The 26,657-nt window shown below is 44.2% G+C and overlaps 1 protein-coding gene across 1 annotated transcript in view; it reads right to left on the bottom strand.

Moving 5' to 3' along the window:
• Window positions 1–26,657, bottom strand: part of LOC135543262 (autism susceptibility gene 2 protein-like) — a 414,672-nt gene that overhangs the window by 309,626 nt on the left and 78,389 nt on the right. The window contains 1 exon segment of the mRNA XM_064970405.1: window positions 7,356–7,601. Coding sequence (XP_064826477.1) covers window positions 7,356–7,601 — 246 coding nt within the window.

Raw genomic sequence — 26,657 nt, 5'->3', positions numbered from 1 at the left:
GGCCGGGCCAGGAGCATTTGGAGGGAGTGTTTGGGCCGGATATACTAAAGCATTAAATGTAGTGTGTGCAAACCTCATAGCACAGTAAGAACACTACAACCCAATTTATTAACTGTCTTTCAAATGTGAAAAATAGCCCTTATCAGTTAATAAATTTGTCTCAAGGAATATGCAAGATATGGCATTTACATACTATTTCGGAGATACTGGGAGGAGGAAATGTAAATAGATTAAAATAACATACGCACTGTGATTTATCAAGATTGCGTCTGTTTTTAATAAGTTTCAATCGAAGGTGCAAAGTTAAAGAAATCAACATTTATTGAAAAATGGAATCACTTTCAACATTCAAAACATATTATTACACAACGAAATACTCAAGCTCAATAATATCTACTTGTGTTAAACTCCGCAAAATCATGGATGGATTGTCCTGACCGCGCGCTCTACAAACTCGCCACGGACGCCCTCGCCTTCACGCGCAAACAGTACACGTGTATCGTTGCCAAGCACACAGACATAGGCTGTATTAAATATCAGCTGAAAATTTAAATTTAAATTAAGAGCGATGTTAATGTTAATTAAGCTACTGTACCGCTGCTGTGCGTAAATGCGCATTGCTCTTAATTAAAAGACGCACTTCCAAACTTTCCATATGCATTTTTTCATAACACAGCAGAAAAACTCACCATTTCAGTGGGAACAGTGTTGTTGGTCTCCCTTTTTTGCCAGTGCATCAAGGTCTGGAGTTAGTTTTGTTGTGGCAATTCTCAGGACAGATCTGAGGTGTTGGTCAGTTAACTTGGATCTGTGATGGGCTTTGTTGATTTTCATGACGCTAAACGCTAAATTAGCTGCCAACCTCTGAGCAGTAGCCGCCCGTTCTTGTGTTGACTGCTTGCTAGCATAGTTTGCATGCTTCCTGGCAAAGTGACGGCTGATATTGTACTCTTTGAAAACCGCAACAGCTTCTTGGCATATCAGACATACAGCCGTTGATCGGACTTCAGTGAAGAAGTATTTTGTTGTCCACTCATTATTAAACACTCGGCATTCGCTGTCCACTTTCCTTCTCTTTGGTCCGCTCATTTTCACAGAAGGGCTTAATGGTGAAGTGAAAATTAAAGTGAAATAAAGAGAAATACGCGCCACTCCAACAACGGTCAATGTGTTTTGAGTGCGCCATCTATTGGGGGAAACGTGGGCATTGCAGGGAAAGGGGAAAAAAGGAGGTTTTTACTATAATTTGGACAAGTTCGGCGGGCCGGATTAAAAAGCCTAACGGGCCATATGTGGCCCGCGGGCCGTAGTTTGCCCATGTCTGCCCTAGACCCACTCCAATTTGCATACTACCCCCAACAGATCCACAGATGATGCAATCTCTATTGCACTCCACACTGCCCTTTCCCACCTAGACAAAAGGAACACCTATGTGAGAATGCTATTCATTGACTACTGCTCAGCGTTCAACACTATAGTGCCCACAAAGCTCATCAATAAGCGAAGGACCCTGGAACTAAACACCTCCCTCGCAACTGGATACTGGACTTCCAGACGGGCCGTCCCCAGGTGGTAAGGGTAGGTAACAAAACATTCGCCACGCTGATCCTCAACACAAAGTCGTGCTCAGTCCCCTCCTGTACTCCCTGTTCACTCATGACTGCACGGCAAGAAACGACTCCTTCACCATCATTACTTTTGCTGATGACACACCAGTGGTAGGCCTGATCACCGACAACGACAAGACAGCCTATAGGGAGGAGGTCAGAGACCTGGCCGTGTGGTGCCCGGACAACAACCTCTCCCTCAATGTAGTCAAGACAAAGGAGATGATTAAATGTAAATGTAAATGTAATGATTGTGGACTACAGGAAAAAGAGGACTGAGCACGCCCCCAGTCTCATCAATGGGGCTGCAGTGGAGCAGGTTGAGAGCTTCAAGTTCCTTGGTGTCCACTTCACCAACAAACTAACATGGTCCAAGCACACCAAGACAGTCGTGAAGAGGGCACGACAAAACCTATTCCCCCTCAGGAGACTAAAAGGTTTTGGCATGGGTCCTCAGGTCCTCAAAATGTTCTACAGCTGCACCATCGAGAGCATCCTGACTGGTTGCATCACTGCCTGGTATGGCAACTGCTCGGCCTCTAACTGCAAGGCACTACAGAGGGTAGTGCGAACGGCCCAGTACATAACTGGGGCCAAGCTTCCTGCCATCCAGGACCTCTATACCAGGCGGTGTCAGAGGAATGCCCTAAAAACTGTCAAAGACTCCACCACCCTAGTCATAGACTGTTCTCTCTGCTACCGCATGGCAAGCAGTACCGGAGCGCCAAGTCTAGGTCCAAGAGGCTTCTAAACAGCTTCTACCCCCAAGCCATAAGACTCCTGAATATCTAGTCAAATGGCTACCCAGACTATTTGCATTGCCCCCCTCTCCCCCTCTTTACACTACTGCTACTCTCTGTTGTCATCTATGCATAGTCACTTTAATAACTCTACTACATGTACATACTACCTCAACTAACCGGTGCCCCCACACACTGACCCTGTACCGGTACCCCCCTGTATACTGTATAGTTTCGCTATTTGTTTTACTGCTGCTCTTTAATTAATTGTTACTTTTATCTCTTATTCTTATCCGTATTTTTTGAAACTGCATTGTTGGTTAGGGGCTCGTAAGTAAGCATTTCAATACACCTGTTGTATTCGGCGCATGTGACTAATACAATTTGATTTGTTTGGCGACATTACAGACCCAGAGACTGGTGTCGGAGTGCTCTGCACTGAAGGGTGATATGCTGTTTAAGTGGTGGGGTGGTGGGGTGGTGACGGGGGTCATTTGGCAAGAGATTGTGTGCCCTGCTGCTTCGGATGTGTAAAAGGAGGAGGAAGAGGGACAGAAGCTGGAGGAGGAGGGGAGGAGAAGCAGGAGTAGGAGGAGGAAGAGGGACAGAAACTGGAGGAGAACAGGGGAGATATTCTATCAGCTTGGAGAAGGAAGGGGAGCATGAGACGGAGGGGACAGGATATTCAACAGAGCAGATAACCTGGGTCTTGGTCTTCATCTGCTGCATTACTTTACAACCTAACAGCCTGTACTGTTTTCCCGCCTATCAGGCTTTGCAGCCTCCAGCCGCCACCGCTATCCCACTACGCAGCAGCAACGTAAGAGTGAACACAACAGTGAACTATGCCCCAGTGAACAGTTAGCCCCGGCTGATCTGATCCCCCCCTCCCGGCTTAGTGCTTAAAAACATACCTAGATAGGCTATGCAGTGTGGACCTAATCCTGCACTCCTCCCACAGACAAACAGATAGGGTATACAGGATACATCCGCAGGTTCATAGACTCTGACTCTGGGTCAGCACTGATGTCCAAAGGGCTTACAGTGGAGCTAAAAGGCTGAGGTTAGTTTAGATATGACCATATGACGTTAGTGAGATAATGTTTACCACACCAGGGAACAACACTAACGTGTTCTACAGGAGCACCATCAAGAGCATACTGGGTGCACACTGCAGCACTGGATGCATACTGCTTGCCCTCCAGGACACAGGAAGACCAAGAAGATAATCAGGCCAAGAAGATAATCAGGGACCTCAGCCACCCGAGCCACGGCCTGTTTACCCTGCTTCCGTCAGTCAGATGCGGGCAGTACAGGAGCATCATGGCTAAAACTAACAGACTGGCCAATATTTTCTAGCCCCAGACCATCAGGCTGCTGAATAGCCACCTCTAGTCAGCTGCCTACTCCCCCTGTCACCATCCTAACCTCCCCCCGTACTGCTCCCTCTATGGATTTTATTCCCCGCCCCCCCAATGGACAATTACCCCGCCCACATCCCAATGGACATTTATATTTATCCTTTTTACAGTATGTATATATTATTTAAAAAATATGTTTTATTATTGTTTCATTCACACCTGCACTGTCGGAGCTCGGAGCTTAAGTATTTCACAGTACACAGCAACTACATCTGTGCATGTGACTAAATTAGAATCAAAATAAAAATACAAATATAATCACTAATAGGATACTAGGCCACGCAGCAGGCTGGAAGAGGAGAGTATGATGTATATATAGTGTGTGTGTGTATGTGTGTGTGCGTGTGTGTGTAAGGGCTGGGCAGCGGGCAGGGCTGTTGTTTCACTACAGTCAGCATTATCATGTGTTTTCATAACCAGTTTTGAGGTCATTGAAGATTACAATGCCCTAAGTTGTCACAATTCATCATATAACAGATATTGTCTTCCCTTGGTACATTTTTACTGAGGTAACGCAAAAGAGGAGGCCGGGAACTGTGAACAGAACAGAATTCGAATAAATTGTTTTTGACATGCTTGCCATACATGCCTGAGAGCAGAGAAGCTGCTTCTGCTCCAGTTGCCAGCCACGGAAGATCAGGAAGAGGATAAGAGCACACCGGGGACATCTCTTCACTGACTGACGTGAGAGCTAGTCAGGCAAACCGGGAGTAGAGAGGAGGAAGGACATGAGGTCCTAGGGTAATTGGTTCAGTTGAGTAAAAAGTCTCCCCTAAGTGCAGTCCTTCTAATACATAGGCTGGTTCAGCGAGGGGGCAGTAAAAGTCCAAATTCACATGGGCCAAACACTGACATCAAACCCAGTGAATCTCTTACATACAGACATGATAGTTAGAGCCTTGCTCTTAGGACACATCTCAAAAAGCACCCTACTCCCTTTATAGCGAACTACTTTTGACCAGATGCACTATAAAGGGAATAGGGTGGCATTTACAACACATACCCATCCTCCTCTGACCCCAGGGTGTTCCTGGGAAAAATCTGTTAGCTGTATTTTACCCTCCAACATCAAGCAGCTAGCTCTCTATTCAAGTTCCCTCAATAAGCAGCGTGATTAGAGGGGCTTTGGAGGCTTTTATAATGACTCTCTCTCTCTTCTCTGTGATATCAAAGCAGCTATACGGAAACCTACACACACACGTACATAAACACCATCTTTCATATCCAGATGGCTGCTTTGTTGAGGCTTCCAACCCCACTACAATTACCACGGTATGAAAGTTGTGTGTGTGTGTGTGTTATCGAGGAGGAAACAAACTAAGTTGCCAGTGGGGAGAAGCGAGGATGATAAACAGCCACATGGGCTATAATAGCCTCAGTTTACAATGGTGCCAAGGACATTTTCAGTAGGAGATAAAAACACAAAGGCTCTCATCAAACCCCATTCCCATCTGGAATGCTGTGTTTTATATGCATTGGATTCCAGAGATGCTTTGGAGCTGTTTTAGGAGACTCTGATAACACGGCTGGAGGGAAGGGAGAAGAGAGAGAGAGAGAGAGAGAGAGAGAGAGAGAGAGAGCGAGAGCGAGAGCGATTCTGCCACTGCATTCTACATAAGGGTTCTCCAGTCCATGCCATAGTCTAGATATATGTGTAGAGCATGTTAACTTCTAGTGATGTCACAATACCAGAATTTTGATTTCAATACCGATGCCAGATTTCTTATCATGATACTCAATACCGAAACGCATATTAGCGAAACACAGAAAAACCTTTGGGCATCTTTTTTGTTGTACTTTGTGTTAAGTTCAAGCACAGATGTAATGGTAGGCCGACTCACTGTAGCAGATGGAGTGGTGGGCACTTGACTTTAGACTAAAATCCTTCTGGAAAATCATATGAGACTCAGAGCAGACAGCATAACTTTACAATTCAATATATAGATACACACACACACACACATATATATGTATAACTTTAGACCGTCCCCTCGCCCATACCCGGGCGCGAACCAGGGACCCTTTGCATACATCAACAACAGTCACCCACGAAGCATCGTTACCCATCGCTCCACAAAAGCTGCAGCCCTTGCAGGGCAAGGGGAACTACTACTTCAAAGTCTCAGAGCAAGTGAAACGCTATTTAGCGCGCACCGCTAACTAAGCGAGCCGTTTCACATCCATTACATATACACACACTATAATATTGGGTCAAATTACATCAATGTTGAAATAAGACACTGCCCCTTTAAGAGAGACTGGCTCCAGTCGTCAAGATAAATGCTAGACTGCTTTTTGTAGAGCTGTATACTAACATATTCAACAGTTTGCTACTATGTTCTCTATTGAAAGTTCACTCTTGTAAATCACTTTCTCTAAATGAACTCAGCGAATGGATTGATGAGTGCTTCTTATTGCTCGTCTGGACAGCTCGTGTGTGCCATGTGAATGCATCAACTCCCTTGACTGAACGGTGCTTGAATGAACAACCAATCAGTTTTCCATGTGTAGTCTCAACAATGTGGTGCTGACTGCGACGCAGAACCAGCGGATTCAGAGCATGTAGGCTAAATGTTGAACTGGAACGCCAAATGTGCTGAGAAAGTACTGGCCCAGTCGACAAATCACCAGACAGACCTGATTCTCTCAGTCAGTGTACGATGTGAGACACATTTGATAAAAGAACCAAAAATACTGAAGTAAAAAATACTTTACTACTTAAGTATTTTTGGGGGGTATCTGTACTTTACTATTTATATCTTTGACAACTTTTACTTTTACTTCACTACATTCCTAAATAAAATGATGTACTTTTTACTCCATACACTTTCCCTGACACCCAAACGTACTTGTTACATTTTGAATGCTTATTAGCAGGACAGGAAAATGGTCTAATTCACAGGCTTATCAAGAGAACATCCCTGGTCGTCCCTACTGCCTCTGATCTAGCGGACTCACTAAACACAAATGCTCCGTTTGTAAATGATGTCTGCGTGTTGTAGTGCGCCCTAGGCTATCTTTTTCTATTAAGGTCTGTTTACTTTTACTCAAGTATGACAATTAGTACTTTTTCCACCACTGCAATTTTCATGTTATAGTATCGAGAAAGTACCTACGTTTTGGTACACCGTACAACACTATTAACTTCCTTATTAACAAATCTTACCAAGGAGGTATTCGGGTCAGATGAGGAAGGCTCTCATTACACAGCCTCATTATTTGCTTTAATGGCTTCCTGCCTAATCTTCTCCCTGTGTCAGACTCTGACTCAAATGGCCTAGCAGTACAGGCTGCCCCTGGCCACCAGTACTGGCCTCAGTCAGTCTGAGCGTGACGGAACTTCCAACACCGTGAGTGATTCAGGGAACATACAGAACGAGAAACAACACCAGCAACAGGACCCCCATGGAAAATAGCCTTCAGCCTTAATTATGTCTATCCTCCATAACTTTACGTAATGGCGTCTCCGGCTGATGTGGCTTCATTTACATTCCAATAGAACACCACACAGCACTCAGATCTCCCTAAAAGAGGTCTTCTGACCTCAATGGTACTTTCTCCATAACTAAGTTAAATAAAAAACCGACCTGTTTGTTCTTCTTGGAGTAGGTTTTTTTCAGCAGTCTGTCGTTCATCCTCTCCTGCTCTCTCTGGGCGTGGTTGATGAAGCCGTTCTCCAGGGGGTCCAGAGACGTGGGCATGACGTTCTCCTCCTCCTCCTCCTCCTCCTTCTGTCTCTTCACCACCGTCTCCTGCTGCTTCTCCTCTCTCCACCTCTCCTTCTCCTTCTCCTTCTCCTTCCGCTCCTGAGACTTCAGGGCCCCAGTCTTCTTCTGGAAGAGAAGAAAAGAAAGCATATTAGAGCATATTAGCAGGATATTCATGTATGGAAAAATAGGATGCGGGGGTTAATGTTAGCGAACAGTCAAGTGCACAGCTGCACCTTTGCTGTGTCAGATTATTCAAAGCAGAAAGAAAGACTATGTACAGCAACAAAGTCAGTAGTAGACTCTCAAGACATGTTTTATTCAGTCAGCAGAAGCACAATACTACCCTCAAGTCCCTAATCATATTATGGCTCTGTCTTTGATAAGCTTATAATGATAGGAAGGAACCTTTTCTTGAAAAAAAAACAGTACAGTCTGGTAAAAATGGCCCCTTGTTAGGTTGACAGATAGCTACAGTTAGCTACTGTTACATCATGGCCAGGCTACCTCATCTTGATGTCTAGCACTTGAGTCATCCCTGGGTAGGGCTGGGTAGTGTATACCCATAATTATTGATTAAACCAAGGAAGAGCACTGAGGGTGAGGAACCTCTCTCGCGAGGGCGACTTGCAAATAACCCAGAGAAAACGTTGCAGCCAGGATATTGATATGGCTTCAGTTACACATCATGACATAGCTATTGGCAAACAAACAAAGTCTGAAATAACAACAAAGGAGAGTCCAACTGGCGGGAGGTGGTGACACTGACACACTGCTGCTTGAAGCCGCCCACGGTGCCCTGCACGGGGCTGTAAGTTTAGATTGCGACATCTGTTCTCTGCTACATGGCTCTGCTAGGCTAGGCTACATTACAGTCACCCCTACCGTGTGGATTACTGTGGAGAGGGAGCAGCTCCGTCTGAATAATCAAATAATTGGTTTGGGGGGGGAGCAGCAGATGGCTATCACATTAGCGCTAACACAACAGCACTGATACATTTACAAAGGTGCGTGAGCAAAGCTTCCCTCCAGGCCCTGTGTGTTAGCTAGGCACATCGAACACAAACACAAAAAAATGGATGTAACATCTCTGGGGTGAGAGTCTCGTCTGGTCTCTCTTCTCTCCCCGAGCCTCATATTGGTGCTTTAAAAGGACGACGGAAAGAAAGAGGTTGCGGGCTGAGCTGACACGACTTTGAGAGGAGGCTTTAATATTACTGACATCCAGCCCTGCGCAAGGCCGAACAGAACAGTCCTCTTCAACCCCACTAAGGTGTTACATTCATTTCTCATAAGGCCAGAGAGAAAGCCAAACTGGGCCACTTGTCACGCAATTCATTACCGTGAGAGCCATCTCTGAAGTGATTTATCTGGGAAAAAGAGAGACAAACTGACAATAAAGGACATGAAAAGTGCTACCAGGTGTATTCACTCTTTAGGGGGGCTGAACCTTCACATGCCACCCATCAATATTCATCATCTCAAAGAGGAGATTGGCAGTTCAAAGTTATTCAATTTGCATGGCAAACCCCACCTCCTAGGTTATTATTAATAGAAGCATGTCTAGTTAACACGCTAGGTGTTTGAGCTGTGGGATCAATTAGAGTTACACTCACTGATATTGTGTCTGATCGTCCATGTGTGAGTGTGTGTGTGTGTTTCATGGCAGGAAGAACACACACGACACATTAATATTCAAACGTTCACACATCACTCAGAGATGGGCAACTGGCGGACGCGGCACCACTTTTGTAGGCCAGCGGATCAATTTCCCCCCAAATATACAGTGGGGCAAAAAAGTATTTAGTCAGCCACCAGTTCTCCCACTTAAAAAGACGAGAGACGCCTGATCTCCAGATCTCAACCCCATAGAAAATCTTTGAAGGGAGTTGAAAGTCTGTGTTGCCCAGCAACAGCCCCAAAACATCACTGCTCTAGAGGAGATCTGCATGGAGGAATGGGCCAAAATACCAGCAACAGTGTGTGAAATCCCTGTGAAGACTTACAGAAAACGTTTGACCTGTCATTGCCAACAAAGGGTATATAACAAAGTATTGAGATAAACTTGACCAAATACTTATTTTCCACCATAATTTGCAAATTAATTAATAAAAAATCATACAATGTGATTTTCTGGATTTCTTTTCTCATTTTGTCTGTCATAGTTGAAGTGTACCTATGATGTAAATTACAGGCCTCTCTCATCTTTTTAAGTGGGAGAACTTGCACAATTGGTGGCTGACTAAATACTTTTTTGCCCCACTGTATATACAGTTGAAGTTGGAAGTTTACATACACTTAGGCTGGAGTCATTAAAACTCATTTTTCAACCACTTCACAAATTTCTTGTTAACAAACTATAGTTTTGGCAAGTCGGTTAGGACATCTACTTTGTGCACGACACAAGTCATTTTTCCAATAATTATTTTCCAATAATTCACTGTATCACAATTCCAGTGGGTCAGAGGTTTACTACATACACTATGTTGACTATGCCTTTAAACAGCTTGGGAAATTCCAGAAAATTATGTCATGGCTTTAGAAGCTTCTGATAGGCTAATTGACATCATTTGAGTCAATTGGAGGTGTACCTGTGGATGTATTTCAAGGCCTACCTTCAAACTCAGTGCCTCTTTACTTGACATCATGGGAAGATCTAAAGAAATCTGCCAAGACCTCAGAAAAAAATTGTAGAGCTCCACAAGTCTGGGTCATCCATGGGAGCAATTTCCAAACGCCTGAAGGTACCACGTTCATCTGTACAAACAATAGTACGCAAGTATAAACACCATGGGACCACGCTGCCGTCATACCGCTCAGGAAGGAGACACGTTCTGTCTCCTAGAGATGAACGTACGTTGGGGCAAATCAATCCCAGAACAACAGCAAAGGACCTTGTGAAGATGCTGGAGGAAACAGGTACAAAAGTATCTATATCCACAGTAAAACAAGTCCTATATCGACATAAATTGAAAGGCCACACAGCAAGGAAGAAGCCACTGCTCCAAAACCGCCATAAAAAAGCCAGACTATGGTTTGCAACTGCACATGAGGACAAAGATTGTACTTTTTGGATAAATGTCCTCTGGTCTGATGAAACAAAAATAGAACTGTTTGGCCATAATGACCATCGTTATGTTTGGAGGAAAAAGGAGGAGGCTTGCAAGCCGAAGAACACCCTCCCAACCATGAAAGACGGGGGTGGCAGCATCATGCTGTGGGGGTGCTTTGCTGCAGGAGGGACTGCAGGTCGGACTGGTGCACTTCACAATGGCATCATGAGGCAGGAAAATTATTTGATGATATTGAAGCAACATCTCAAGACATCAGTCAGGAAGTTAAAGCTTGGTCGCAAATGAGTCTTCCAAATGGACAATGACCCCAAGCATACGTCCAAAGTTGTGGCAAAATGGCTTAAGGGCAACAAAGTCAAGGTATTGGAGTGGCCATCACAAAGCCCTGATCTCAATCAGAAAATTTGTGGGCAGAACTGAAAAAGCATGTGCAAGCAAGGAGGCCTACAAACCTGACTCAGTTACACCAGCTCTGTAAGGAGGAAAGGGCCAAAATTCACACAACTTATTGTGGGAAGCTTGTGGAAGGCTACCCAAAATGTTTGACCCAATGTTTTGGCACTGTAGCAGCAGCTACACATTGGTTGTGGAGGAGTACAAATTCCAGGCTACAGAGAGGCTGAGCTGAGAATGACATCTGGGCCAGCCAACCAGCTCCATCACCATTATCTGGCATCACAGGCCACAGATCGAGAGGCCGAGGATAACATTAGAGTCGGCAACCCATCATCTCAATTCTGGAGCCTGAGATCGCTGATCTACTAAGGGAGTCCTGCTCTAGGACCTAGGCTATGTCGTCCTGTCCTTTGTTTAGTTGTGTTGAATGTGTAACCCAAGTTTGTCTGGTAGGCTAGGTCTACTGTGTAGGCCAGGACTACTATGTTTATATTTGTACATTTTGAAATGGTCAAATCAAACTATCTATACAGACAGTGAGTCACGTGGGCGTGGCATTTTCAATTCAACGTTAGAATGGGCAAAACGAGTGATGTAAGCAACTTTAAGCGTGTATGTCGTCGGTGTCAGGCACACTGAATCCAGTACCTCAAACAGACAAATAATGGCGCGGTACAAGTGTGGTGTGCAGAACGGCATCTCTGAACGCACAACTCGATCTTTGTCACAGATGGGCTATTGCATCAGACGACCACCCCGGGTTCCACTCCTATCAGCTAAAAACAAGAAGAATCGACTCCAGTGGGCACGCGGTCACCAACACTGGACAATTGAAGAGAGGAAAACATTACCTGGGACATGACAGCAAGTTCAGTTTACTTGAGTGGCCCGTGCAGTCCCCAGACCTCAAACGATAGAGCATCTTTGGGATGAGAAGGAAGGGGCTGTTCACAGCATGAATGTACCGCCGTCCAGCAACTAGATGCCATCATGTCAGCATGAAAAAACATCCCTGTGATATGTTTCTGGCAACTTGTAGAATGCCTCAAATAATTCAGGCTGTTTTGGAGGTGGGGGGGGTTCGACCCGGTAGTACATGGGTGTACCTAATAAACTGGCCCGGCAAGTTTATTTATATTATACAACATTTCACTCTGACTGCATGTGTGGGTGGGTATGGATGTGAATACACAGACCCACAGCAGCCCCTCATAATTGTGACCCCCAACCCCATCAAAGTTGCCCATCCCCGATTTAGCTGGTTGCACTGTAACCTCTGTGAAGGTCTAAATAATATTTTCGCATGCAAGACTAAACCAGCTTTCAACCTGCGGAGCATAAACACACACGCACCCACACACCGACGCACACACGCACGCACACACAGACACACACATAGACACACACATAGACCAAAAACCAAAACAGCAAGAAATGATGACACCATCTGGAAAGCTTTAGCTGGGAACGCCTGGAAATGAGGAGCATGTGGAGCAGATTCTGCAGGAGTGCTTGAGCGTGCCACAGGGCTGCACAGAGAACAAACACTCAACCGCAGCAGTTTACCAGGATAATGTTTTGTCACATGTACACACCCTGAGCCAGACAGGGAGGGACAGAGAGAGTGGAGAGTGGAGGGTAGAGAGAGAGAGAGAGAGAGAGAGAGAGAGAGAGAGAGAGAGACTGGATCTGGACCTGGAAGGGAACGGGGATCCGCTAGTCTTTACAGGCAGACATAGTAACAGGAGAGACCACTAGACTGGCCTGACCCCAACACGTTGCCATGGCAACGGCGAGCTTTGTTGCCAAATTGCACAGGAAGGGAGGGGAGAGTGGGGGGAAAGGCTTGTATAAAACCCACACAGTCATCCCAGGCAGGGGGAAAGTATGGTATGGCCTGCATCTGAATATGGAACATATGGATGTGGAAATGCACTGCAGACAGGCCATATAGGGGCGGTAGTACAGCGAGTCAGCCGCATGAGAGAGAGAGCAAGGCAGAGGGAACAAGAGAGAGAGAGGAAGAGAGAGAGAGAAAAAGGCAGAGGGAACAGGACAGCGAGGAAGAGGGAAAGGCAGAGCAAGCGAGAGAGAGAGAGAGAGAAAGAGAATGGCAGATAGAAAGAGAGCGAAGAGAGAGCGAGAGAGAGGGTTCCTTCTGGTGGTGGTGGCTAATGAACATCATCACATTTCGCCGGCACTTCTCTTTCCATCCTCAGTAATTATTTAGGAGACACAAAGAGCCCAGCTGGGGATCACTTTTACATTAGAGGCTACAGAGAGGTTACAGGGGCATCTTTAAACAATTAGATACACTATGCCAGCCACGATGTGCTTACAGAACCACACTACTTAGGTAACAGTTATCCTGTGGTCGTTTCTAATGGCATGTGAATGGTTTTGTAGAATGATGTTGCCTGTTTCTGCTATTTTTGTTTCCGTAAGCTGTTGTCAGACGTAATAATTGTGTTTCAATTAATCCCATTGGGAGAGAGTTTGTGACAGCTTGAACACATTATCAATGCTCTGACGGTTTAAATCCATGTCTCTGTTACAATGTCCACTATAACAACATCACAGCCCTGATCAAAGTCCTTTGTGTGTGTGTGTGTGTGTGTGTGTGTGTGTGTGTGTGTGTGTGTGTGTGTGTGTGTGTGTGTGTGTGTGTGTGTGTGTGTGTGTGTAGGCAGTCAGTCAATCCCCTGAGAGTAAACTAGGGACTACTTCTGCTTGGTCCCAATGGTTTTGCTGTCACAACTCAATGATAGCACCACCTTTCTGTGCCACATTCATACGGTCGGGTAACTTCTCCCCATTACAGCTGAGTATCTTCTCACTCCATTAATGGAACCGGGCTCCCAGACATTGGGGCCTGTCAGAAAGAGTACACAATGTGAAACTCCTGCCACTCCCTAATTATTTATTTTTTTAAACACACAATCTAAAACTACAGAAAGACTCAAACACTCCTGTCACACACACACGCACACACACACAAATGTCTAAAAAATATTTTTTGAGCATACAGCTTGATCTGCCAGCAGGGTGAGGTGTAGAGGCGTCTATTCCGCCAGCTGCCTCACCTCCATTAAACATGTCATCCTACGTGGTCCTCTTCCTCCCTTTGACAGGCAGCCGTCATCTCTCTCTCTTTATGGTGTAAATTACCAGCACCTGCAGCTGCTTCTGCCACCCGCTTCCCACAAAAATACTTAGCTCTCTTCACGGCCGTTCAGGCTGTGGCATTATGCATAAATGGTGGACTGTTTCTGCACACATTAGCAGCCGGTAAATTACTGGGCCTGGTGGTGTGATTTAGATTGCATTGACTTAGCTGAGCGCCGCCTTGCTGCATTTATAGTACAACATTGTGCAGGCACTACCCCCTGATCAAATGCTGCTGTCTGTCCACACACAAGCACAGACACAGGCCATGCACGCAGCCGAGCATAAAGGCACGCACACTGGCGTGCATGCACACACACACACACACACACACACACACAAACATACACCTTTAACTAAGTGGTAGTATACCCTTTACTTTACTCTGGCACACTGGCTATATCCATTTCTAAAAAGCACTGACTGCATTGAGACAAACAGCTAATCAGTCTCTGAACATAACAGTCCGTAGACAAAAACAAACACTTCAACAGTGATCAATGTCATAATTGTCCCAACAAAAGGATCAAATAAACCAGATATGTTCACTGTTGTTAACAAATATCATGCCATTTTCCTTTTCATTTACTAATCCCTTCTCCACAGAAGAAGTTAAGAAGTCATTCTAGTGCTCTCTCTCTCTCTCTCTCTCTCTCTCTCTCTCTCTCTCTCTCTCTCTCTCTCTCTCTCTCTCTCTCTCTCTCTCCACATCCACATCCAGATAACAGGTAGTTATCTGTAAACCCAAGCGAATTAGTACTCTGCTCTCCAGTCTTCTCCAATCCTTTCTCGCTCTCCTTTCTCTCTGTGCCTGTCTGTTTTTATTTAGAGAGGTGTGAGTGCTGGATAGGGTCCTGGACAGACTGGCACCATGTGGCCTGGTTGGGTCCCGTGAAGAAGAACGAGGGGAGAAGTATGGGGGACATGGTGACAATGGGGTGGTGCAAACAACAACAAACCCCACTCTAAATCTCTTTAATGGATCTGCTCTGACAAGTTCCCAGGAAACCAGAGAGGCCTAGCAGGGGCTGCATGTGCAACATCATTGAGTGAAAGAGGAGGAGGGAGTGAATGACAGAAAGGAAGACAGAACTGGCTGACGAGTTGACAAGCTTACTGGCTTGCTGACTGGCTGGCTGCACTGTACAGTACAGTACCAGTCAAAAATATGGACACAGCAACTCATTGAAGGGGTTTATCTCTATTTTTACTATTTTTTTTTACATTCTACAAACCTGTAGGCCATCATTGTAAATAACAATTGTTTCTGAACTGACTTGCCTAGTTAAATAAAAAATCAAATAAAACATGAAATTGAAGTTGAAGTTATTAAACAAATCAAAATGGATTTTAGATTTTTCAAATTAGACACCCTTTGTCTTGATGACAGCTTTGCACACTCTTGGCATTCTCTCAACCAGCTTCATCTGGAATGTTTTTCCAATAGTCTTGAAGGAGTTCCCACATATGCTGAGCATCTGTTAGCTGATTTTCCTTCACTTTGTGGTCCAACACATCCCAAACCATCTCAATTGGGTTGAGGTAGGGTGTATGTGGAGGCCAGGTCATCTGATGACGCACTACATCACTCTCCATCTTGGTCAAATAGCCCAAATAGCCTTGTTTTTTGGGGTCAATGTCCTGTTGAAAAACAAATGATAGTCACACTAAGCGCAAACCAGATGGTATGGCGTATTGCTGCAAAATGCTGTGGTAGCCATGCTGGTTAAGTGTGCCTTGAATTCTAAATAAATCACAGACAGTGTCACCAGCAAAGCACCCCCACACCATTACACCTCCTACTCCATGCTTCAATGTGGGAACCACACATGCAGAGATCATCCATTCACCTACTCTGTGTCTCACAAAGACATGGCGGTTGGAACCAAAAATCTAAAATTTGGACTCATCAGATCAAAGGACAGATTTCCACCGGTCTGATGTCCATTGCTCATGTTTCTTGGCCCAAGCAAGTCTCTTCTTCTTATTGGTATCCTTTAGTAGTGGTTTCTTTGCAGCAATTCGATCATGAAGGCTTGATTCACACAGTCTCCTCGGCAACACTTGATGTTGAGATGTGTCTGTTACTTTAACTCTGTGAAGCATTTATTTGGGCTGCAATCTGAGAAGCAGTTAACTCTAATGAACCTATCCTCTGTAGCAGAGATAACTCTGGGTATTCCTTTCCTGTGGCGGTCCTCATGAGAGCCAGTTTCATCATAGACCTTAATGATTTTTGCAACTACACTTGAAGAAATGGTCAAAGGTCTTGAAATTTTCCAGATTGACTGACCTTCATTTCTAAAAATTAATGATGGACTGCCATTCCTCTTTGCTTATTTGAGCTGTTCTTGCCATAATATGGACTTGGTCTTTTACCAAATAGGGCTATCTTCTGTATACCACACCTACTTTGTCACAACACAACCGACTGGCTCAAACACATCAAGAAGGAATGGAAAATCCACAAATTAACTTTTAACAAGGCACAGCTCGTGAAGCTGGTTGAGAGAATGCAAAGAGTGTGCAAAGCTGTCATCAAGGTAAAGGTTGACCTACTTTGAAGAATCTGAAATATAAAATATATTTAGATTTCTTTAAAACTTTTTTGGTTACTACCTGATTCCATATGTGTTATTTCATAGTAGTTGACATCTTCATTATTATTCTACAATGTAGAAAATAGTAAAAAATAAAGAAAAACCCTTGAATGATTAGGTGTGTCCAAACTTTTAACTGGTACTGAATGTTGATTCAACATACAAACTGTAAGGCTTCAAATCCAATTGTATTTGTCGACAAAAGGTGTTCACTTTACTGTGAAATGCTTACTTTCGAACCATTTCCCAACAATGCAAAGTAAAAAAGGAAACAGTAACACTATAAAGTAAAAATAACGAGGCTATATACAAGGTGCGGATGTTGCCTGTAATCCATGGTTCTGGTTGGGGTATGTATGTATGTAAGAGTGGGGACGATGCCGTCGATGCACTAATTAATGAAGCTGGTGACTGATGTGGTAAACTCCTCAATGTCATCGGATGAATGCCCGAACATACAGTGGGGCAAAAAGTATTTAGTAAGCCACCAATTGTGCAAGTTCTCCCACTTAAAAAGATGAGAATGGCCTGTAATTTTCATCATAGGTACACTTCAACTATGACAGACAAAATTTGAAAAAATATCCAGAGAATCACATTGTAGCATTTTTAAAGAATTTATTTGCAAATTATGGTGGAAAATAAGTATTTGGTCATCTACAAACAAGAGGCTCCTCTGTCCTCCACTCGTTACCTGTATTAATGGCACCTGTTTGAACATGTTATCAGTATAAAAGACACCTGTCCACAACCTCAAACAGTCACACTCCAAACTCCACTATGGCCAAGGCCAAAGAGCTGTCAAAGGACACCAGAAACAAAATTGTAGACCTGCACCAGGCTGGGAAGACTGACTCTGCAATAGGTAAGCAGCTTGGTTTGAAGAAATCAACTGTGGGAGCAATTATTAGGAAATGGAAGACATACAAGACCACTGATAATCTTCCTCGATCTGGGGCTCCACGCAAGATCTCACCCTTGGGGTCAAACTGATCACAAGAACGGTGAGCAAAAATCCCAGAACCACACGGGGAGACCTAGTGAATAACCTGCAGAGAGCTGGGCCCAAAGTAACAAAGCCTACCATCAGCAAGGGCATTGAAGATGAAACGTGGCTGGGTCTTTCAGCATGACAATGATCCCAAACACACCGCCCGGGCAACAAAGGAGTGGCTTCGTAAGAAGCATTTCAAGGTCCTGGAGTGGCCTAGCCAGTCTCCAGATCTCAACCCCATAGAAAATCTTTGGAGGGAGTTGAAAGTCCGTGTTGCCCAGCAACAGCACCAAAACATCACTGCTCTAGAGGAGATCTGCATGGAGGAATGGGCCAAAATACCAGCAACAGTGTGTGAAAACCTTGTGAAGACTTACAGAAAACGTTTGACCTCTGTCATTGCCAACAAAGGGTATATAACAAAGTATTGAGATAAACTTTTGTTATTGACCAAATACTTATTTTCCACCATAATTTGCAAATAAATTCATTAAAAATTTTACAATGTGATTTTCTGGATTTCTTTTCTCATTTTGTCTGTCATAGTTGAAGTGTACCTATGATGCAAATTACAGGCCTCTCTCATCTTTTTAAGTGGGAGAACTTTCACAATTGGTGCCTGACTAAATACTTTTTTGCCCCACTGTATTCCAGTTTGTGCTCCGTCAAAAAACATTCTTGTAGCTTTGCATCCGCTTCATCGGACCACTTCCGTATTGAGCAAGTCACTGGTTTTCCCTGCTTCAGTTTTTGCTTGTAAGCAGAAATCAGAAGGGTAGAGCTATGGTCAGATTTGCCAAATGGAGAGCGAGGGGGAGCACTGTATGCATCTCTCTGTGTGGCAAAAAAAGTGATCTAGAGTTTTTTCGCCTCTAGTAGATATTAATTATGACAAATTGTCAAGTTCTGACCTTAGTTCTTTTATTTCTGTTTTTGTTTTAGTATGGTCAGGGTGTGAGTTGGGTGGGTTGTCTATGTTCGTTTTTCTATGTTGTGTTTTGAGTTTGGCCTGGTATGGTTCTCAATCAGAGTCAGGTGTCATTAGTTGTCTCTGATTGAGAATCATACTTAGGTAGCCTTTTTCCACATGTGTTGCGTTTTCTGTATAGTGTCTGTGTTTACCATTCAGGACTGTTTTGATGTGTTTCACTTTGGTTATTTTGTCATTTCAGTGTTCATTTAAATAAAAGCATGAACACGTACCATGCTGCGCATTGGTCCTCCGATCCTTCTTACTACTCCTCCTCAGAAGAGGAGGATGAGAATCGTGACACAGATTTCAGTTTTCCTGCATTAAAATCACCAGCCACTAGGAGCGTCGCCGCTGGGTGAGAATTTTCTTATTTGCTTTTGGCCCTATACAGCTCATAAACTTCTTCAGGCTAGGGTCCTTTTTTCTCAATTTCCGCCTGAATGACGTGCCCAAAGTAAACTGCCTGTTTGCTCAGGCCCTGAAGCCAGGATATGCATATAATTGGTACCATTGGAAAGAAGACACTTTGACGTTTGTAGAAATGTTAGAATAATGTAAGAGACTATAACACAATAGATATGGTAGGAGAAAGTCCAAAGAAAAGCCAACTGAATTTTTTTGAGAGCCCATGCTCCTACAATGGAAAGTATGGGAAAATAATTACATCTAGCTCCCAGTATGCAATTCCTATGGCTTCCATTGAGTGTCAGCACTCAATGTTCAAGGTTTCAGGCTTGTTTCTTCCAAAAATAGTGAGAATAATACAGGGACAGTCTTGGAAATTCATGTATGCGCACGTAAATGAGGAGAAGACGCACCTGCCAATATCGTTTTCCGATTGAACATACACTTCTTCCCGTATGAAATATTATAGCTTGATTTCATTTTAGGGTATCTGAGGAGTCAATAGAACCCTATTTTGACTTATTTTAAGAAAGTTTAGTGGTAGATTGTTGGATTCCTTTCTCTGCATGTTGAACAAGTGGAATACTCAAATCAATGGTGCCAACTATACAGACTTTTTGGGATATAAAAGAAGGATTTTATCGAGCAAAACGACACTACATGTTATAGCTGGGACCCTTTGGATGACAAATGAGGGGAAGATTTTCCAAAAGTGAATATTTATTCGCTATTTGTGAATTTATGAAACCTGTGCCGGTGGAAAAATATTTTTACGTAGGGCGCCGTCCTCAACCAATCACATGGCATGATTTCGCTGTAATGCCTACTGTAGAAATCGGACAGTGCAGTTAGATTAAAAATAATTTAAGCTTTCAACCGATAAGAGACTTGTATGTTCATAAATGTTTAATATCCATAATTGTAATGATTATTTATTTGAATTGCGTGCCCTCCAGTTCACTGGAAATTGTCCCACTAGCGGGATGCCTAGCCCGAGAGCAAACTCACAACAAAAAGTTTGTGTGTGAACATTTTGTTAAGCAAACTCACAATAATATTACAGCTGGTTGCCTTACAATTGTATGTTTAATCAACGTCTTATTTTAATATTTTTTTCAGTTTGCTGACTGGCTGCTAACTGGCTGACATGATGCTTTGCCAGTTCATGCATGGCAGCCCATATGGCCTGCGAACTTTCCGCCCACTATTTCAGGAAGCTTCCTGCATTCCCCTCCTCGTTCCAGGCCCACACAGGCCCAAAAATACAATGTGGTGTCAGTGACAGATGCACATCCACTGGGGCTCTGTCTGTGAGTTTCTCTCTCTCTCTCTCTCTCTCTCTCTCTCTCTCTCTCTCTCTCTCTCTCTCTCTCTCTCTATCTGTGTCCCTCTGTCTCTCTCTCTCTCTATCTGTGTCCCTCTGTCTCTCTCTCTCTATCTGTGGAGAAGAGAATGTGAGAAGTCCACCTTCCCGTATGGCTGCCACCTCAGCAACACCTACTGCCACCTACCTCCTGCTACTTCCTGCTCCTGATCTCCTCCAAAGGCTTCGCAGCAACACAACTAATAACCAAGTGTAGAGGCTCAATTCATAATGCTAACTGTACGATGATGACAACAAATCAATCTGTTAAGTCCTCACCCACTGTCGAATAGATTTAATATCATCAGCGAAGCTGTGTCAAATATTGTCTGGCTCTTATTGACAGACTAATGCCTTTCCCCTGGAGACAAAGTCTGAAGAAAAGCTCAAACTGCCTCTTAATTAGATGACAGTTGAAAAATAACACATTCTTTCCCCACTCTATTGAAAGTATAACAGTTTTGTCAGTTTCTCCCCCAAGCTCATCAGAGCAACAATGAAAAGTTTGACTGGATTCCCACTACTGAGAAGACAGAGGCTTGGATACCAGTGTCCATGTTGCTTGTTGTCTGGTACCCAGGGAGAGACTCACTCTGTCCTGCTGTGAGGTGGATGAGAGTGTGGGATGAGCTTTATTCACACTGGAGGAGTGAGAGGGAGAGACTGTGGTGCAATGTTCCCTGTAATTGTTTTCTTCACTGAGCAAATTTCAGGTCTGCTGAGCACAAACTTGAACTTTGTGAAAATTCCGTGCAACTTCCAGCACATGTTTACGGTGAACACTAAGGCTGTACCCTCTAAGTTATCGTTTTAACAGTGGCCAAGTAGGCCACTATGGATTTTTGACCATAATACCTGAGTGACCTACCATTAAAAACAATGGAGAAAAACGCATCCCATAACATTGGAAATAGCTGTTCTATCATTCAGCCTACAGTAGCAGCTACTCAATGCCTACATCCCATGAGACTTTAAAAATAAACTTCAGACAAGAAGGTGACTGAAAATGTGTTTGACGCAAGAAACCACTTAACAAAGTAAAATTAACTAATATTACAGAGAATCAGACAAAGTCTGCTTCGCTCTACCGATTGGCTACTTAGCGTCTCAAAATACAACACTTCCCCTTTAAGAAATAAAACATCTCTTTATCTGACTCACTTTTCAAAGATGGCTAGAAATGCACACGTTTGGTGCTCTTGTAGGAAGCAACCACTCCCCCATTGTTGACTACAAATGAGTTATAACTGGGCTAATAACTCACTAACTAGCAAAGAATATGAACAAGTGTGCACACGTGGCTACAAGCAGCACTTACTTTGATCGCAAAACAAGCACATCTACTCACGACCACACATCCTGTAGCTTAAACACAGTCCAGTTCAAAGTGAATGGCACAGATCCATACTGCAGCTCTGATTGGTTATGGCGCCGGTCTGTGTAGAGTACGGGCCTGAGTCATTCCTGTCAATGTGGAACAGTATAACTTTACACCATCCCCTCACCCATACCCGGGCACGAACCAGGGACCCTCTGCACACATTAACAAACGTCACCCACGAAGCATCGTTACCCATCGCTCCACAAAAGCCGCGGCCCTTGCAAAGCAAGGGGAACCACTACTCCAAGGTCTCAGAGCAAGTGACATCACCGAATGAAACGCTCTTTAGCGCGCACCACCGCTAACTAGCTAGCTATTTCACATCCGTTACAAATGCAATAGAATCCTACTCTAATGTGCTCTGCCTACAACAAAAATCTCTTGCACAGTTTGTTTTGCATATTTAATCTTGCATAGTTGTTTCGGTATATTACATTAAAAATATCTAATATCGCGTTGATTCGATCACAATTTCCACAGTAGAGCGAAACGTTGATAGTGTTAACTAAAGGGGAAAACTCTAGAAAGTTGGGTGAAGTTCAATCTCATGCTTCTCTGCACAGGCTGATATTACTTCTGCGTGGACGACCTAGGGGAGCTGTGCGCACAAATGCTGTCACACCCTGATCTGTTTCACCTGTCTTTGTGATTGTCACCACCCACCTCCAGGTGACACCCGTCTTCCCCATTATTCCCAGGGTATTTATTCCTGTGTTAGCTGTTTGTCTGTTGCCAGTTCGTCTTGTCTTGTCAAGCTTACCAGCGTATTTTCCGAGTTCCTGTTTTTCCTAGTCTCTGTTTTTTATAGCCCTTCCGTTTTTGACCTCTTGCCTGCCCTGACACTAAGCCCGCCTGCCTGATCATTCAGCCTGCCCTGACCTCGGGCCTGCCTGCCGCCCTGTACCGTTTGGACTCTGACCTGGTTTAGGAACATTTGCCTGTCCTCGCCCTGCCTCTTGCCTGACCCTTTTGTCTCCACTAAATATCAGACACTTGAACCATCTGACTCCTGTGTTTGCATCTGGGTCTCGCTCTGTGCCGTTATACATGCAGCGTGGAAGGAACATTGCTGTGGAGCCCTGGAACTGTGGAGAGAGGAAGGAAGGAAGGAAGGGAAGGAAGGGGGATGGAGGGAGGGAGGGGAAAGAAGGTTGATACACACCAGACCTATGTTCAAATTTGATGTTTTATTGAAAATACTTCAGCTGTGCTTGATTGAGCTTGCCTGGCGCAATGGAACTAAGGTAATCATCCCAAAACTGTAAAGCGAACTCCGGTCTGGCACTCAAATGTGGTTATAGCGTGTCTCTCCTCTATATGCAGATCTTTCCCCCTCCCTCCTCCTCTGTAGCCTGCCACTCCATTACCCTACATACTGTTTCCAGCCAAGGAACAAAGAGTGTGTGTGAAGTGAATGTGATACACACTACAATAGCCTATTGCCATAACCTGCCTCTCACTCAGGGCTTTCTGTGACTGGCTGCTGAGTAACACACAATGCAGCTCTCCACTCCCCAGGGAGGCGCCGGTCATCCGATCCCTCTGATCCGACCTCAGGAGAGTCCCTGGCAGGATGCTAAACTGGGCCAGATTACAGGGGGCCACTTAAACACGGAGTTTTCTGGAACCTATAAATCATAACCAGTTGGCACCTTGTGTTGGTGGAGGGCATAGATTTGAGCATAGAGTCTATTGGTGTCAAAATACATTTATTCATATAAGTCCTGTTAAAGGCTTTGTCCATTATGTTATCAGATCACAATTAATTTAATAATGAAATCTAGTGCATGTGCTATGTGTACATGTATGTTTATTGACCCCCATACATGTTCGTATCTATTATCGATAAAGACTTTATTTCATCTGATAAAAGTAGCAAAATCCTGAAGAAACACAGAGCACTAAAGAAAAGTAATCTTGTCAGACAGGCACCAAAATAATACAGCAAGCACAACAAGCCCAGTTCTCAGGTCTGTGTCTGAGTCAACCAGTGCAGTGTAGTGAAGTGTTTAGTATTTGTGTAACTGCATGCAGGTGGCTGCTCTGCCTCCGAGGGAGAGGAGGATGGCAGGGAAAAGGGTACTTAAAGAAACATGCGCCATCAGAGGCCCCACTCATCTGTGAATGTATTGTGCTCCCTGTTGACCCAGCCTCCACACTGCTGCACACACACACACACACACACACACACACACACACACACACACACACACACACACACACACACACACACACACACACACACACACACACACACACACACACACACACACACACGCACACGCACACGCACACACACACACACACACACACACACACACACACACACACACACACACACACACACACACACACACACACACACACACACACACACACACACACACACACACACACAGAAAGACACACACATACACAGCAAACTCTTTCAATCTCTCACACTCCAGGCTTTAACCCAGATAGCTGGGTTAACCTTGTTTGTATTTCTCCCTCTGCAGGGGCAGGCAGCACTCTCTGTTCAGTATAGCACTGCCTTTCCACTCCACTATGTTCCCAGTTCACTTTCCAGTGTGTCTCTGTTTAATCACAGACAGGCCCTGAGCAGAGGGCAACTTCCTCGGTATAGCCTACACTGCAGAACATCCTGGTTAGTGTTAGATGAGCCTGACAACCAGTAAGGTGACGACTGCTTTGCATCCGTACCATTACCCCATGGGTTCTAGCACTAACTGAACAACATGGTGCTGCGTCTACCTAGGGGGCCATACTATACAACATCCTGACCTCGGAGAACAGAGGGAGAACACAGAGAGAGGAGCAGAAAATAAGTGCAGACAGGAGGAAAGTCCAAAAAGACAAGTACCTCCAAGGTCTACGACTTAGCAGAGTCAGCTCAGCTCAGGCAGTAGCCTATCCTCTATGTACACCTCAATTTAATAGATTCATGAATTATGTATACTATACATAAAAAATCCTCAGAGATCAATCAGTGCATCAGTGTTTTGTCAAGCCGGGGGTTTTAAGAGCTAAAAGTAGAACACTATTTAGTATAGGCTAGGTGAAGTTCTGCTGATCTTCTGTATCGTCAGTAGGATCAGAATGGAGGTCAAGGAGAGGGCATCAGTAAAATGACAGACCGACGGACAGACCAACCGATGGGCCGACCGAAGACAGACAGGGCTGAAATCTATAATGGGAATTTGCAAACTGACAAAAGGTGGCCAAGCAGCACAGCAGTCTCCCACAAAGATGCACTCTGAAAGGCAAGGAGAAATCGCCACCAATCTATTGACAACCAGACAACTTTTCAGTACGACTGGCAAAAGACACCCAATCGCTGAAAAAGACATGAGAAAGGGAAGGCTGTGAATTTCAGAGAGGCTCTTCTACTGAAAGGAAATGGGAAAGCTGAGTGATTAAGCGTATTGAATGCACCAGTCAATCCCCTCACACACATACAGTGGTTGCTCCACGAAAAGTTTTGCGATTTGCTGCGGTACTTTGCTGCGGTCATTTGTGGTTTAGTACGGTACCCTGCGTCACCACTTCATTGCTCCAGACCAGCGCAAGGGGGAGTTAGAGCACTAATTATGCTTTTGGGTCCTTCTGTGTGTCTAACTGACAATGAATGGGGCGACATAAACCTAAATAGAAACTGATAATTGTGCACGACTTCAGTATTACTTACTAAAACTGTTGTTACACCAAGGTTTTTAATATTTAATTTTGTTATGGTTATTTTGCTCTTACTGTAGTATTGTAGCCCACTCTCTACCAGTCATTTTGTACAGTGCCATTTTGTACAGGTTTACGACACTGCATAGCAGCATCTGTGTTGCTACAGATGCTGGTTCAGTACCTGTACCGAACTCGGCTGGGAGACCCATGAGATGACTGTAGGTATTTGGTTTCTCTCCCTCTAAAAACAGAAATAAATCATTCTAAATAACAAACTGGCTTGATTAGTAACAATCTCTCACCCCATGTTCAAGAATGTCCTTGTTCTCGCTCATTTTACATGATTTTGAAAAAACGAAATCATCTCCAAAATATAGTTACTTTTTTTAACAAAGCGATTATTATGATTTTTATTATTCATTTGGAATTACAGAAAAGCACCTTGGATATTCTCACAAATATATTATTAACCCTGTTATTAGCAGGACAATATATATTGGTTATGGCTCCCGAGTGGCGCACAATGGGATTGCCTTGCAGTTCTCCAGCTGTATCCACTGAAAACGCGCAAGGTTTAAGGCACGCGGGAAGGGAAGGGGGCACCGGATGGGCCGCAGAGCCGCGTACAGAAGACAAACCTCGCCCATGGGGAAGGGAGGAGAAGGGAGGGGTGGTGGACCCCCACCCTGCCACACTGGGTAGCACAGAGAAACACTTTAAGGGGCATTGCACTAATAGTGGCGCTGACTAGGGAAACGCTCCAGCTGTTCTTAGTGCCAATCTGCACGTTCAAACTAAAACAATGTAACTGATAATGGCATCTTTATGCTTTCGTTAATAAAATAATGATTAAAATACCCTTTCAAAATGCCGATGTTTATTTAGTTATGGATCGATAATGAATTACTATGGGAATAAATATCACTTAATTACAGAAATATTGGAACAAAGTTGTCTAATGAAGGTAAACAAATTGTTGCTTACTGGAAAATATTCTTTCAAACACACACAGTCACGTTGTACAGCACCATTATGGCTATTAGCAGGTAGCTGGAAAATAGACCTAGAAGGAGGATAAGGGGCGAATTCTATCATCAAATGTATTTCTAAGTTAGGTTGAATGTATCACATACGACTGTGATTGGGAGTCCCA

This window comes from Oncorhynchus masou, chromosome 1 (assembly GCF_036934945.1).
Source record: "Oncorhynchus masou masou isolate Uvic2021 chromosome 1, UVic_Omas_1.1, whole genome shotgun sequence".
In the NCBI taxonomy this organism is placed as follows: Eukaryota; Metazoa; Chordata; class Actinopteri; order Salmoniformes; family Salmonidae; genus Oncorhynchus; species Oncorhynchus masou.
The sequence above is the reverse complement of the archived record's forward strand: the minus strand, read 5'-3'. Positions and strand labels throughout refer to the sequence as shown.